The 15,430-nt window shown below is 46.0% G+C and overlaps 1 protein-coding gene across 1 annotated transcript in view; it reads right to left on the reverse strand.

Moving 5' to 3' along the window:
* The window catches only part of LOC147125149 (solute carrier organic anion transporter family member 2B1-like), a 63,020-nt gene extending 49,714 nt beyond the window's left edge, over positions 1-13,306 (reverse strand). The window contains exon 1 of the mRNA XM_085992311.1: positions 13,238-13,306. Coding sequence (XP_085848437.1) covers positions 13,238-13,306 — 69 coding nt within the window. The remainder of the gene's footprint in view (positions 1-13,237) is intronic.
* Positions 13,307-15,430: the final 2,124 nt, after the last annotated feature.

The raw sequence follows: 15,430 nt of genomic DNA on the forward strand, positions 1-15,430 counted from the left end.
TTTCTGTACCTATACATGACATTTAATGATCTATGTACCTGGACCCCCAAGTCTCTTTGGACCTCCACTGTTTTTAGCTTTTCACCATTTAGAAAGTACCCTGTTCTATCCTTTTTAGGTCCAAAGTGGATGACCTCGCATTTGCCTACATTGAAATCCATTTGCCACAGTTTTGCCCATTTACTTAATCTATTGATAGCCCTTTGTAATTTTATGCTTTCATCTACACTGCCTACAATGCCGCCTATCTTTGTATCATTGGCAAATGTGGATATATGACTTTCAATGCCATCATCTAAGTTGTTAATAAATACTGTGAATAATTGAGGCCCAAACACAGATCCCTGCGGGGCACCACTAGTCGCATCCTGCCAATTTGAGTACCTGCCCATCCCTACTCTCTATCCCCTGCCGCTCAGCCAATTTCTTAACCAGGTCAATAATTTGCCCTCAATTCCGTGGGCATCTACCTTAGTTAACAGTCTCTTATGAGGGATTTTATCAAATGCCTTCTGGAAGTCCATATAAATAACATCTATAGACATTCTCCTGCCCACTACTTCAGTCACCTACTCAAAAATTTCAATCAGGTTTGTCAGGCATGACCTACCTTTCACAAATCCATGCTGGCTCTCTCTGATCAACTGAACATTTTTGAGGTGTTCAGTCACCCTATCCTTAATTATAGACTCTAGTAATTTCCCGACAACAGATGTTAGGCTAACTGGTCTCTAATTCCCTGGTTTCCCTCTTGCCATTCTTAAATAGCGGCGTGACATACGCAATTTTCCAATCTAAAGGAACGGTTCCTGAATCAAGAGAACTTTGGAAGATTATAGTTAGAGCATCTGCAATGTGCTCACCTACTTTCTTTAAAACCCTGGGATGGAAACCATCTGGTCCTGGGGATTTCTCACTCTTTAGTGCCATTATTTTCTTCTTTTCTTTAGTCGTCCATGGCTGTTTTTTGTTGGCAAGTAGAGCTCTTGCCCCTCAGGGGTATACTGTATATGGTGCTGTATCACTTTAAATTCTTTTTTGAACATCTCCCACTGATCTTCTGTCATTTTACCCATTAACAGATTTGCCCAGTTTACTGTGGACAGACTCTGCCTCATCCCGTTGAAGTCGGCCATACCTAAATCTTGAATCTTAGTAGCTGTTCCGCGTTTCTCCCTTTCAAATGCTACGTTGAACTCAATCATGTTATGATCGCTATTGGATAAATGTTCACGTGCAGTTAGGCTGTTAACTAAATCTGGCTCATTACTCATTACTAAATCTAATATGGCTTTCCCCCTTTCTGCCTCGAGGACATATTGTTGTAGAAAACTATCCAGACAACAGATGTTAGGCTAACTGGTCTATAATTCCCTGGTTTCCCTCTCTTACCATCCTTAAATAGCGGAGTGACATGCACAATTTTCCAATCGCATGCGTAATATTCCCTTTTTTATCCTGGAACTAAAGCTGTGAGGTACAAAAGACGCTGGAGGCTGACATGTGGGACTCCAGATTCAATTCATTTTCACAGTTCTGCAGTTAGGAATTCTGGCTACAGTGAAACAGGACTCATCTGTGTTGCTGCTGAGCAACAGCAACATTTGCACCACACCAGCTATGGGTACCAGAGGCAAGAGTCCAGTGATGTATGGAGAAAAATATCTGAATATAAATGTAACTAAAATGATATATATATCCATTTTAGTAGCATTTGTGCTCACTGTTTCTAAGCCATGTACAAAGTTTGTTTTGGTGTATAGAATGATTACTTCTTTGTGCAGAGAAGATAATGTATTGATACAATGTTACCATCCACTGGCATCAATACAGCAACATCTCTAATATAGGTCAATTTTAACCCTGCCCACCTGGTAGAAACTGGGCAGTGGGTAGTTAAAATCGCTAATGAGACTTAACTGCCGAGGTCCCGCTCTCTTCCCATAAGTTCCAATTTTAATCTGGTCTTCTGAGCAGGCAGGAAGGACACCAGCTGGAAATTGTTGGGATCTTTCTTTAAATATTCAGATCAGCTCCAATGATGACATCAACTTTCCCACAAGGAAAGTTTAGGCCTCATCTGCACCAGGCTTTGCTCCCTCCCCTTCCCAAACCCCCTCCCAACGAATTACCTCAGTGTTGGGGACCGTTTGGTTCCCCCATGGCTACCTCTTGCCATGTGGCATACCACTCCTGCCCGCCAACCAGCTGCCGCTTTCCACCGGTTTAGGGCAGAACCTGGCTAGGCCCATATAGATGAGGCCCAGGAGTTAAAATCTCCCAGGCCTCAGGCTGCCGAGGACAGAACGGTTTGTTGCCTGCCATAGCCCCTGTCCACCCAACTGCCAACCGAGTTCAATTCAGAGCTTAGATATCTGGACCTAGGAGCTCATCAACTAGAGCAACTTGGTGTAAAAGGTAAAAGACTGAAATCCTGCAGCAGAAAGATGACATCTCTATTACCTTTATATTCCTGAATAAGTCCATTTTCTTTGGTGTTTTATGTGTAGCCATGGATGCCAATGTACCTACCAAAGTAAAAGGAACATTAGTTCTCAAAATTATATTTATTTCAATATCAGCCTATTTATTATATAATATAAACAGAAAATGCGGGAAATACTTGGCAGGTCAGGCAGCCTCTGTGGAGAGAGAAACAAAGTTAACAGCCTCGATATTTACTGGGGCAGTATTTCCAAGCGGGGAGAAGAGTTCTGTAAGAATAAGCCATTTGCTGTAAGAATTTGTTATAACTTGACCAAACTTAAAAAGTTGACCAAATTTTATATCCCAGCATATTTTGGGAGGTTGAGAGGTTGGTTCCTGTGGGAACTTTGAACGAAAGCTGTTAATCAGATAAGGAAGCGACAGTCCCTGAGCAGGAACAAACGGTTGTGTATTACAAAGGCAGGAACATCTTCAGCCAAATGGTGTGAAAGGCTTTGGGGCCCACTGATAAGAAGAGGAAAACAACTGCCAACCATTTGTCACACAGTTTGGGACACAAACGCATTGACGAGCCTGCCCAGGTTTTTAGGGTATAAAAGATGCTGTTTTAAGACACTCGGGGCTACTGCAGCCGGGGGAGGCGACCTGGTCAGTTACCAGAAATCATATGTCTAGTTGCTGCCGGATTGACCACTCACTGGTGTTAGTACATATGTAGCTTTGGCTTATTATCGCTTGATCTTAAAGTAAGGGAATAAACCTGTGTATGCTTAGATATAATCAGGAGTATTATATGCAACAGAGTATTATATGCAACAGTTTTGTGTGAGCTTACTTGTAACCTCTTGCTGATTTTAAGTAAAAAGAAAGTTATTCTCGAATCCTTGTGTTTTGTACGATCGCAAAATACTGCAGATGCTGGAAATCCGAAATAACAACAGAAAATGCTGGAAAAACTCAGCAGGCCAGGCAACATCTGTGGAGAGAAAATAGAGTCAACGTTTCAGGTGAACCCTTTGTCAAGACTAAAGAAGCACAGGAAATGAAATAGATTAAGAGGCCAGGCTGGGAGAGAACAAAAGAGAAGAGACATTAAGAAGTATCAAAACGAGACAAGATGGTGATAGGACTAGTGAAGAAAAAAACACCCCTCCCAGGTGAAACAGCGATTTACTTGTACTTCTTGCAATCTAGTATACTGTATTCGCTGCTCACGATGTGGTCTCCTCTACATTGGGGAGACCAAACGCAGATTGGGTGACCGCTTTGCGGAACACCTCCGTTCAGTCCGTAAGGGTGACCCTGAGCTTCCGGTCGCCTGTCATTTTAATTCACCGCCCCATTCCCACTCGGACCTCACCGTCCTTGGCCTCTTGCATTGTTCCATGGAAGCTCACCGTAAACTCGAGGAACAGCACCTCATCTTCCGATTAGGCACTTTACAGCCTTCCGGACTCAATATCGAGTTCAACAATTTCAGATCATAACCTCGGCCCCTATTACATTTTTACTTATATTTTTTATCCACACCTTTGTTTTGGCCTTCCCCCCCCTTTCTTTTTTTTTCTCTCTCCCACATGGCAGCTGTCTCCCATTCTGCCAGCGCATTTCACGCCTAATCTAGAGCTGTCTTTTGTCTCCACTAGTCCTATCACCATCTCGTCTCGTTTTGAATACCTCTTAATGTCTCTTCTCTTTTGTTCTCTCCCAGCCTGGCCTCTTAATCTATTTCATTTCCTGTGCTTCTTTAGTCTTGACAAAGGGTTCACCTGAAACGTTGACTCTATTTTCTCTCCACGGATGTTGCCTGGCCTGCTGAGTTTTTCCAGCATTTTCTGTTGTTATTTCCTTGTGTTTTGTGTTGTCTGTTCCATGGGTCTGAACTTTGGAAACTGTTGGATGGGTTAAAGGACAAGGGTGAATTTAAACGTCTTACATATGTTGGTGCCCAAACAGGCACCCATTCAAAGCAGACAATGGCAAAGAAAATGGATGAATTAGTCACAAAGTATGTGACAGGGAACTTACCTCTCCGGGAGAGGTGGGTATGAGTCATTATTGATGGTTATGATCCAGTTTATGAGCCGAACAATAGACACAAGGGTCCACATGTCGGCAGTGGATAATGAAAGCCATCTGGTTGTTTGCCTATCAGAGGCAAGTTAAGAACGACAAGCGTACAAAGATTAAGTTACGAAGGGAAATGGAGGATATGGCAGAAAAAGCCAGTGATAGAGACGCGGTAGTGAACCAACTTCTGAAGGAATTAGAGGGAGATAGAGAAAGTAAGAAGAAGGAACTGGAGGGATAATGGGAAAGCAGAAAGAGGGAGGTAGAGGAAGCTCGAGGAAAAATTTGAGAAGGAAAAGGAAAGGTGGGTTCATCAATAACAATATCTAGAGAGCCAGTGTATCAATAATCAGAATCAGTGTGACGTGTTGTCAATGAGGGAAGCAGATCAGAGGCACTGAGCGGAGCAGGCAGAAAGGGCCAATGCAGAGCTGAAAGCTGCATATAGGGTTGTTCAGAAGCAGGTTTCTGAAGATAGGATAGCAAAATACTGCGGATGCTGGAAATCTGAAATCACAACAGTAAACACTGGAAACACTCAGCAGGCCAGGCAGCATCCATGGAGAGAGAAACAGAGTTAACGTTTCAGGTCTGGGACCCTTCTTCAGAACTGGAAAAAGCTGGAGATGTAACAGATATTATGCAGGTACAGAGACAGGGAGGTGGGGGTGGGAGGGGAGGAATTGAAGGAACATATTGTGCTTAGGTAAGAGGCAGGAAAGATAAAATGATGCAAATGAGAATGGCAAAATCATACAGCATGAAAAATGGGGGCAGGGGTTATAGTTTGAAATTGTTGAACTCAATGTTGAGTCCAGAAGGCTGTAAAGTGCTTAATCGAAAGATGAGGTGCTGTTCCTTGAGCTTACGCTGAGCTTCATTGGAACAATGTAAGAGGCCGAGGACAGAGAGATCAGAGTGGGAGTGAAGCGGAGAATTAAAGTGACAAGCGACCAAAAGCTCAGGGTCATCCTTACGGACTGAACGGAGGTGTTCTGCAAAGCGGTTGCCCAATCTGGGAATTTGTGGTCCCATATAATACTGAGGAATTAAGGAAAATGTCCAGTGATATGAAAAAGTTGGAGCAGGGAGGGGACCCCCAAAAGCACTATTTAGAGGTAGAACAAATGGCCGCCTTAAATGGCCTTGTTGAGGAGGAGAGGAAGCACTTACTGCTATTCCCCCTGAGCCCCGGTGTTTTTGCCGGCCTCCCACTGGAGAGCAAACAGGCAGGAGGCGATTATGCGGAGTTAAAGGTTAGAATTGCCCAAGTGATGGGACAAGGAAAAGGGGATCCTTTCAAAGCTTTAGCAGATGTGGAGCAGGGTCCAAACGAAACACGGGCAGCTTTTGCTGACAGGCTGTGGCCCACATATCTAGTGGCCATGGGCGGGGTGGTGGGAGATAGAGGACAACTAGTGGGAGCCCCGCATAACCACTGGTTGTGCACTTTGATTTCTCACAGTCTACCCTATCTACAAGCGGCATTGTCTGAGTTTGATCCAGAGGATGTGGGTGACAGAAATACTGAAGCTGGGGCAGTGAGGAAAATGGCCCTGCGCTTCCAGGTGCGTCAGGCAGATAAAAAGAATACCGGAGTAATGAATAAGCTGAAAGGCAAGATATGTAAAATGAGAGGTGGGACCCCTCGAAAATGGCAACAGGAAGGGACCATGCCAGAAAGGGGAGGGGGGGGGCAGGAAAAGCTGCTGAGATGACAATTTAAAAGAAGGGGGAAAAAAAGAGAAATTTAAAGATTTACTGAAACGGAAGCTATCAGCTTCTGTGCCGAGACAAATAAAACACAAGGGGGGAAAATTCAGTTGGTAGCACTACCCATTAGCGCCTTAAGAGGGCGCTAAGTGGGGCGCAAACCAACTAGCGCCCGGGCGCGGCGATGTTTGCACCGCTCGCAAAATTAACTAGACATTTTGCGGCGCGCTAAACACTACCGCCACGATCTCCTGCGCCGGCAGATCGTGACGTCAGTCGAATGCGCAACGCCCCGGTAGCACCCCAGACTGGATATTGAGTGGCGCCCCCTGCCTTACCACCTGCCGCTAGCAATGACAGTTTGAGGGGAGCGTTTTGCAGTCAGGAAGGGACTGGGGGAGCGCTATTTAAAGGCGACCGCTTCCTGCCTTTTTTTGTTGGTGACATTTTTGCACCACGCATTCTGAGAGAGAGACTTCTGGAGAGATTCTACACTGTGTGAAGGAGTTTTGGGTACTGAGCAGCACTTTGCAGGTTCATTTTGATTTGCCCTTCCTTGTATCTATTTAGAAGAGACTGTGGGGGCTGCACTCTGAGCTCTTTCCCTGGGTCTCTCCATTGTTCTTTCCAGCAGATTTGATGTACAGGTCTCTCCAGGCCGAGATTCAAGGCTGCAATGAACAGGATGTGGATGGAGACCAAGATCAACCCTCCCCTTTAAGATAAAAACAGAAAATGCTGGAGAAACTCAGCAGGTCAAGTAGCATCTGTGAAGAGAGAAACAGAGTTAACGTTTCAGGTCGATGACCATTCATCAGAACTCTCCTTTAAGAATTGGCCGATGCTAGTGGGTCTGTGTTCCATTGCTGACTGACATCACATGAGCTTCGCCAGCGCTGTGAGTTAGCGCCTCGCTCCTTGGCCTTTGCGCCTTAAGACAGATGTGAAGCGCCTGATTTAGCGCTCCAATCACCTCCAGGGGCGATAAAAGCCAAGTTTGCTGTCAGAGGCGATAATTAGCGCCAGGTGCTAAACTTTGCGCACGGCCGATAATGGCGCCCCAAATGGGGCGATACTGAATTTTTCCCCCAAGATTTGTTGAGTGAAAGGAATCTTAAAGGATGCTGGAATTTCAGTTTGTGTGAAAGTGTGGAAGTTTTCTGGACTATGAATTTTATGACACTGGGGTCAATTTTCTGGCAGCCGTCGGGCGGCTTTTCATGCGGCCGGGGGCCGAAAATCGGCGAAAAAGCGAGTCGGGACCCCCCCTTGCCTGATTCCCCGCCCCGTTCGACTGTCGGACCGCCGTTTCTCCGCGACCCGCTTCAGTCCCGGCCGCCGTTGGCGGGACTGGTCGTTGGCACACTAATGACCAATAATTACCTTGTTGAAGTAGATTTTCTGGGGCCGTTGCGACTTTGGGGCTTTCCCCACCTGAAACACGCCTGCGGGGAACCCCGCTGCTGAGACCTGACGTGAAGCTTGCCGGCTTGCTTGCTTGCAGCTGCAGGTCAATCGGAGAAGCTGCGATTTTAAAGGGACAGCACTTGTATGTTGAGGGACCTTGTTGTTGCAGGTTTGGGGCTACTTCTTCAAGGCTTAGGCACAGCTGTGGAAGGTTGGAGCCTCACACATCTTCAATGCGATCTCCTGGGAAGCCCCTCTCGCCACCCTCACTCAGCGTTTCCTCAGCGGAGGCATCTACGAGAAGCATGGGACGCCTTTTTTTCATTCCCTTCTTGCCATTAGAGGATCTCCAGCAGCAGAGGTGGCAGCCGCAGAACCAGGAACAGCAGGATCAGCAACAGGAGCACCAGGCTGCTGCTCACTCACCTGAAGCTGCACAGGCCAGAAGGGGCCAGTGCTCGGAAGTGGCTTGAGAGCACCTTGCTGCGCTTTAGGGGGCCATGGGGACCCGTTTCTGCACTGGCAGTCCTACTCGGACTTCCATGAAGATTTGGTTTCTCTGTTCAACAGATGGCCAACGCTCCTCAAGAGATGTCATTCTCTTATGAGCACTCACCATGTTTTCCGTACCCTGGCGAGTTATCTCCTCCATGGAGGTTGCCAACCTTTCCATGGTGATGCATTCATGTGCCAATGACTCCACAAAGGCTCTGCTCATGGTCGCTATGGACTCCTCCATTCGCTCCACACTCGCAGCGACCCTGGAGACAAAACCTGCCAGAGACTCCTGCATCTGTGCATGGAGATCCATCACCTCTTCTCTTGCGGATGGACCCAGAGGCAGAGGGTCGACATGCAGCGCAGCTGAGCTGAGCTGGCAGAGTCCTGCGCCCTCCGACGAGGACTCTCCACTGCTGTCCCTGTCTCCAGAATCTGCTGAGGCTCACTTGTGAGCTGTGAAACACCAGGTGACAACACTACTCTATGTCCCGAAGGTCCCCCCGAGGTGTGAGTGTCTGCACTGGTGCTGGGTGCGCTTACTTCTGCTGACGCTGCGCCCTCTGAGGTTGGAGCTTCCTCTGAGGAGTCTGGCTGCACAGCCTCTTCCTCCTCCACAGTGAGGACGGGGGCTCTGGATGGTACTGTGGGGGAGTAAAGGAAGGAGTTAGAGATGTAATGCCAAGGTTCTTCTGGTGACTCCCAGGGAGTTGGCATCTGCTGACACCTGCATCCATGCAGCATTGGTCTCAGTGGGAGGCCTCTTCCTCCCTGACCTAGGGAAGAGGACCTCCCTGTGGGACCTAACCCCATCCAATAATGCCTGCAGTGAAGCCTCGTCGAATTTGGAGGCAGCTCGGGGTCTGGCACTGGCCACAGCTGCTGCAGGCTCCTCTGCCATCCTGTATGGTTCGTTTGGAAGCCTTCAGAGGATGCAGTGCTTGCCATGGACCTTGAAAGCACCACGAATGATGACATCGTACTGTGGGGATTTCTGACTCGAATTGGACAATTAGCAAGGCTTCCCACATGCTGGGAATTAATTGGCCACTTGAGGGAAAATTGCGTGGAGCTGGCTGACACTTTTTTATGTGTGTCAGAAACCCCACCATTTCCCACACAAGCCGAAAATCGGGGCCACTGTCTTTGAAAGAAAGTGTCTGTTGTGTTTGTTTTAGCTCCACCCACTTTTCTGTGCAGAGAGCTAAAAGCTGTCTAACCCTTTGTACTTTTGTCTTGAATGTTGGACAAGCGTGTGCTGTTTTAAGTGTGTTAATTGATTTATGTATGTATACACATGTATTATTTGAGAGCTACTTGAGCCATGTTTTTGGTTTTTGAACTGATTTAGCACTTTGAGTTCATAACCCGTTACAGGGATCAATATTTCTAAGTTGTGTGAATGTGGTTGTTTAAGTGTGTTTATTTCAATTTAAGTTTGTGCACCCAAAATTGATTTACATTTTAAGTTAAAGTTGCAGGTGTGGATTTATTTTGACTATGATCTACACAGCTATGAAATGCATAAAAGACAGTTTGTTTTTCAAAAGATAAGCTTTGGCCTTGAAGTTACAGTTGCCATGGTGCCCGGAAGAAAATGAATTTGAACATTTTACAAAACATGTGTGAATGTTTCTTTGTTAGTGTGGCTATGGCTCTTCCCTCTTTTTCAAGTGATACTGGTTAGTTTAAGATATTGGACTGAATTAAATTGGGGTTATTGAGGTTAATTAACCTATTAAAACCAGAAATAACAACAGAAAATGCTGGAAAAACTCAGCAGGTCAGGCAACATCCGTGGAGAGAAATTTGAGTTGACGTTTCGGGTTTGACCCTTCTTCAAAATTGGAGAGAAAAGGAACTAGATCGAAGGCAGGCTTTTATTATGGCCATGGTGAAATTCTGGTTGGTGTTAATTGTGTGAAAGCCTCTAGTTCCGGACATGAGGCAATCACATCAACAATTGGAATTTTTTAAATTTCTGATCAATTTCAAGTATGTGTGACCAGGGGGAAAGAAAGACAAATGCAATTACTGTGGGTGGAATTGTTTCACAAAAATATTTGTAGTGGTGTTACTAATGATGTCTGAAGTTTTTACCTGCTGAATTGAATTGATTAGGATCTTTGCAAATTTTAAAAGGCACAGAGATTTTGCAAAAGTAAGTTTTTTATTGACGAGTTTTTAAATTTACTTGAAAGCTGCGAGAAGCTTTCACAAGCTGACAATGATTGATGATGTTTGTGTTTGTCTTCTTTTGAAATGCAAAAACAAAGTTAACTCTCCTTACAAGCAGCTGTGTGTTTTGTAAAGATATTGGACATTATTACATTTAAGTTTCTTAATTTTAAGTTAATATTTCCCCACACTGGACTTCAGACTTTGTTTTTTAATATTTGGAATTAACTATTTGGAGTCATGTGTTATCTTCCAAGACAGGTTGCTTGAGAGGGAAGATAAAAGACTTGCATCCAAACGTGATGGCAACTGCTTCTGCCTTCTTTTGTTAAACCACAAGCCTGGACAGAATTTGTTTGAGAAATTAAAATTGATTAGGTAAATTGATATGAGTTTCTGCTCAAGCATTCGGGAAGGGAAATTTATCTGAAATTTAAGGGGATAATCAAATTTTATTTTTGAAAAGGTCCAGTCTACATGGTTCCGTCTAAACTGTGTTAACAAATAAGTTTTTGGGGGGAGACTGTTGTGTTAAAGGTAACTAACATCCCTCATTTTGTGGACTGAATTGCTCTCTGTTATAGTTTGAGGAATAGAAGGTCCAACAAGAGGTTAAATGGTAATGATCATATCGTATTGGATGGTAAAGTTTCTCCAGGGCTCAGGAATGAGATGAAATGGTAATAAATGGGAAATGGGAATTCTTTCTAAAATCATTTTCCCTAAGTGGTTCTAGGTGAATTTCAGGGATTGAAACAAGGATAAGTTCCTGAATGACCTTTGAGAACTTTAAAGGAACTGAACTTGAGGGCCGCCCACAACATTGGGAATGCAGACCAATGCAACCTACTACACTTGGCTCCGAGTAAACCCCAGGAGTGGGAGGTGGGAAGCCAGGTGATGGTATGGAACTATGCGAGGGTGGGAGTCTTTGAACACCTGTACAAGGGACCGTATAGTATTGTTAACAAAGCCAGTCCCATGGTGTACGCTGTTCAGCTACCTAAAAAAATTAAGTGGTTTCTCATTAACCAGATGACGTTTTTTCAGCCCACCAGCAGGTCAAGAATACAACAAGCTACTATCATGAGCATGGTGAGATTGATTCATCCTCTCCAGTGGGATGATGAAGAAGGGGTGCCTAATGGGACACCCCCACCCAATGTGGCGCCCCCGCCTGAAGTGGTGCCTCCACAGGTACAGTATGATCCAAATGAAGGTGGACGGGACATGGGAGCTGTAGAAACCTCCTCATCCCTAGGTCCAGAACCACCTCCTGTCCGCAGACGAGTCCAACACCTCCTACCCCACGACGTAGTAAAAGAAAGAAAAGGACGCCCCGTAGATATCAGTGGTAGAAGCCGGAACGGCCATTGGTGCAGTGAAGGGATGCAGGACCGGGAGTAATACTCCGTTTTTGTCCCCTTCCCCTACAGGCAAGGACCAGGCAAGGGAAGATGGGGAGACTATTTTGGGTGCTGTGCGGTATAGCGCTCCACCTCGGAGAGGCAACAGCAACAGGAGGCGTCCAACAGTTCGAGTTACAACAGTCAGATTACTATTGTCCCAGCAACATCACCCCTAGGCACCGCTCGGGAGGCTGCTCTCCAGTCTATTACGGGAACGTGTAAAACCAGTTGTTCGGGAAGGATATGGGTGACCACTCACGAGATTCAAGAGGGAAAAGGGGTATGTATAAGATGTAAGAGTGGAACTGCGGGTCAACCACTTGTATGGTTCCTCCGAACAGAGGCCGGTAATATTACAAGGTACCACCAGGTTAGAGACCCTCGGGGGAACCCCGGGAGTCCGACTCAATCAGAAAGCAATGGGGAAACTATGCTATGTTGGCCACGATGGTGGCAAGAGCATGAGGGTATATATGGATGTGTAAACCCCTGACCAGGCCCACTGAAGAATTGGGTCAATTTTAGGTCTGAATTCCTGGTTTGCAGCCTTTCCCCTGCGTTCATGTACAGTGCAGAAAATTACCCCCCTATCAATTGATGCTGGATGAAAAGGAGGGAGGGCTCTGCCAAGAAATGTGTGCTACTTATCATGTATCAGAATGGGTAAACAGAACCATAGATGCCATAGAATTAAAAGTGAAAGCGTGCCTGAAAATCCCTTCCCCTACGAATAAAACACATCCGCAGGAAGAACAAGCGGAAACCTGGGTTGTCTGCGTAAACACACTCCGGGGCTGGCAAATGGGTTAGTGGTAATCCCAACTCGGATGATATTGTACCATGATGTGCATCACGAGGTGGTGCCAGTAATATTGAATCTGACTAGGGTGGGACTGCCGAACTGGTGTAAGCCAGAGATAGCGCAGTTATATGGGAGAATGACACAGGAATTAGTAAAGGAATTTTGGCAGAATTGGAATTTGAGTTATTATATCACATGGGCCCTAAGCAGGGTAATGGATTTAACGATACCTTTGGGGAAAATAGTACCGAACTCATTGATGAAAACGATGTTGGTTATGGGATTAAAGGGGCCCATATCAGAAGGCGACGAGGTCTGATCAATGATGCAGCTACTGCTTTTAACACTGGAACCTCCATGGTTAATAACCTTGAATTGGCTAGCTTAGATCAATCTGTAAAAGCGGTCAGAAATCGCTTAAGGAAAATTTTGAATGAAATGAATGGTCTAGAACAGGAGGAATTGGAAAAGAGCCAAATTATGACCATTCATCTGCAGGACATGGTCAAACATTTAGAATCCCATGCTGAAAATATAAACCAAATTCTAAAGGAGGACCGGAATGCCTCTACCGAGGCCGTGCAAAATGATGTTTGTGTAATGTATGGATCTTGGTTAGTGGAACAAGCCCATGAAAACCTGCAGGAGCATTGCTGAAGGGAAGCTTCCCTTGTGGGTGACTGATTGACAACTGAGGGCAATGTTCACTTACCAATTTACCATGAATATGTGTAAAGTCAGGGGGCTGGTACAGGTGTACCCGGTGATACATGAATGCCATTTGCAGGAACAGAACATCACCCTGCTTGGGATGGTATTATACTATCCCATTTTGCCCAAAAAGGTGATCCCAAATCCTCTGTATGCTTAGATATAATCAGGAGTATTATATGCAACAGTTTTGTGTGAGTTTACTTGTAACCTCTTGCTGATTTTAAGTAAAAAAAAAGCTATTCTCGAATCCTTGTGTTTTGTGTTGTCTGTTCCATGTTCTGAACTTTGGAACCTGTTGGACAGTTTAAAGGACAAGGGTGAATTTAAACGTCTTGCAGTTCTGGTCGGATCTCCGAACGCTGTGAAGTTGTGAGTCTGTAAGCGCGGGGGAGTGGGGGGGGGGGGTGGTCAGTGATCGCGGGGGGAGTTGGTGATTGTTGGGGAGTGGGGAGGTCGGTGATGGTGGGGGGGGGTCCAATCGTGGGGGGGCAAGCAGGTTACCTTGGGGTGTCCGGGGGGAAGCAGGTTACCTTGGGGTGTCCGGGGGGAAGCAGGTTACCTTGGGGTGTCTGGGGGGAAGCAGGTTACCTTGGGGTGTCCGGGGGGAAGCAGGTTACCTTGGGGTGTCCGGGGGGAAGCACACCTGCTCCTCCTGGCCCACAAGTACTGCTGGAAAAGCACTTACCTCTTCCATGCAGCAGTCCTTGCCTTCCTTTAGCTGTCGGGTTTCCTGAAGCCCGGGAAACCCGATCAGCCAGCATTAAGTTGGAAGAGAGATAAATTTCAGACACCAAGCATCATTAAAAATATTTAAATGAGTGACCCGCCTCCTGGGAGTGAGTTGGTTGCCCACTCCCTGTACCACCTCCATTAAACTGGAAGTGGACAGGTTCCAGGCAGGTTGGGTTCGGGCTTGACATTTAAAATTTTTTAATATTCCACCCACCCTAAATCCACCCACTTTTGGGGGTTAAAATTACCCCCAACATTTCAGGTTGGTGATCTTTCATCAGAACTGAAATATTTCAGATTTCCAGCATCCGCTGTATTTTGCCTTTGTACCTGTCGATCTATCTGTTATATATTTAAAATGGTGAGTGTTCACAAGATTCTCAAGTTACTGCACTTTTAGGAAGATCTATAAACATAACGGTACATGACCAATGGATTATGATGAGGCCAATATGTGATAGCTCCTCACTGAATCTCAAACAACAGCATTTGAGGCAAAAATTATAGTATTGGGAATCCATGAAATCTCCAAGTGAATAGGAGAAATTTGTCACCCGCCAGCCCCCCTGCCCCCGCCCATCACTGAGCAAGATCTTGACCCCTTACCCTGAATGAACAAGATTTCAAGCCCTTCCCAATCCCACACCCTACTGGCTGCAATTCCTGTTCCAACCCACCTGCGGGCTGTTAATCCCTTACCCCCAAACTACTCAGTTGCTGCTGTTCCCCCTCACAGGCTTCCCCTACCCCACTTAACTTCTCCTTTTATAGTAACCTCCTAACTTCATTTCCCATCCACAGCATCCTTCCTTTCATCCCAACACACTGGCTGCATTTCTGCTCTCCTAATGGCTGCTGTTCAAAGCCTCAATCACCCTATCCCCACTGATCTAAATTCATCTTCCTCAGTACTCCCTTCCTCGCGTGCTTACTCACCTTTTTCCTTTCTTCATCCCTTCCCATCTCCCCCTGTCTCCTTCTCTCTCACTGCCTTCTCCTCCCCTTCCTACAGTCTTCTCTGTCACCTCCTTTTCCTCTCCGCCTCTCTGCTCACCTTACCCTCTCCCTCCACACTCCTCTTCTTCTGCCTTATTCCAACTTGGGCTTTGGGCCTATTTTTGCCCCCATACCCTCATTGCAACCCATCTGAACTTCCAACTAAAACTGTTGTCTGGCTGCTCCAGTTTATTGCTGACCTTAGTTGCTAATGAAGAGTGCGAAGTCAGTCATCAAAATGCTCTCAAGCTGATTCCTAGGGCAGGATTTTCTTTGGGCCGTGGAGGCGGGATTGGAGGTGTGTAGGGGGCTAAAATTGCAAAAACTGGCGTGTGGGCACAACCCTGTCTCCATCCCATCTCCAAGCAATTTTAAATAATTCGTGTCTAATGGTCCAGTCTCCGTCCCGCCTCCAAGAGGCGGGATAGGCCGTTAAGGCCCTTAACAAGCACTAAATGGCCTC

The sequence above is a fragment of the Somniosus microcephalus genome, chromosome 1, assembly GCF_052327205.1.
Source record: "Somniosus microcephalus isolate GS21.2 chromosome 1, FLI_Smic_1.0, whole genome shotgun sequence".
Classification (NCBI taxonomy): Eukaryota; Metazoa; Chordata; class Chondrichthyes; order Squaliformes; family Somniosidae; genus Somniosus; species Somniosus microcephalus.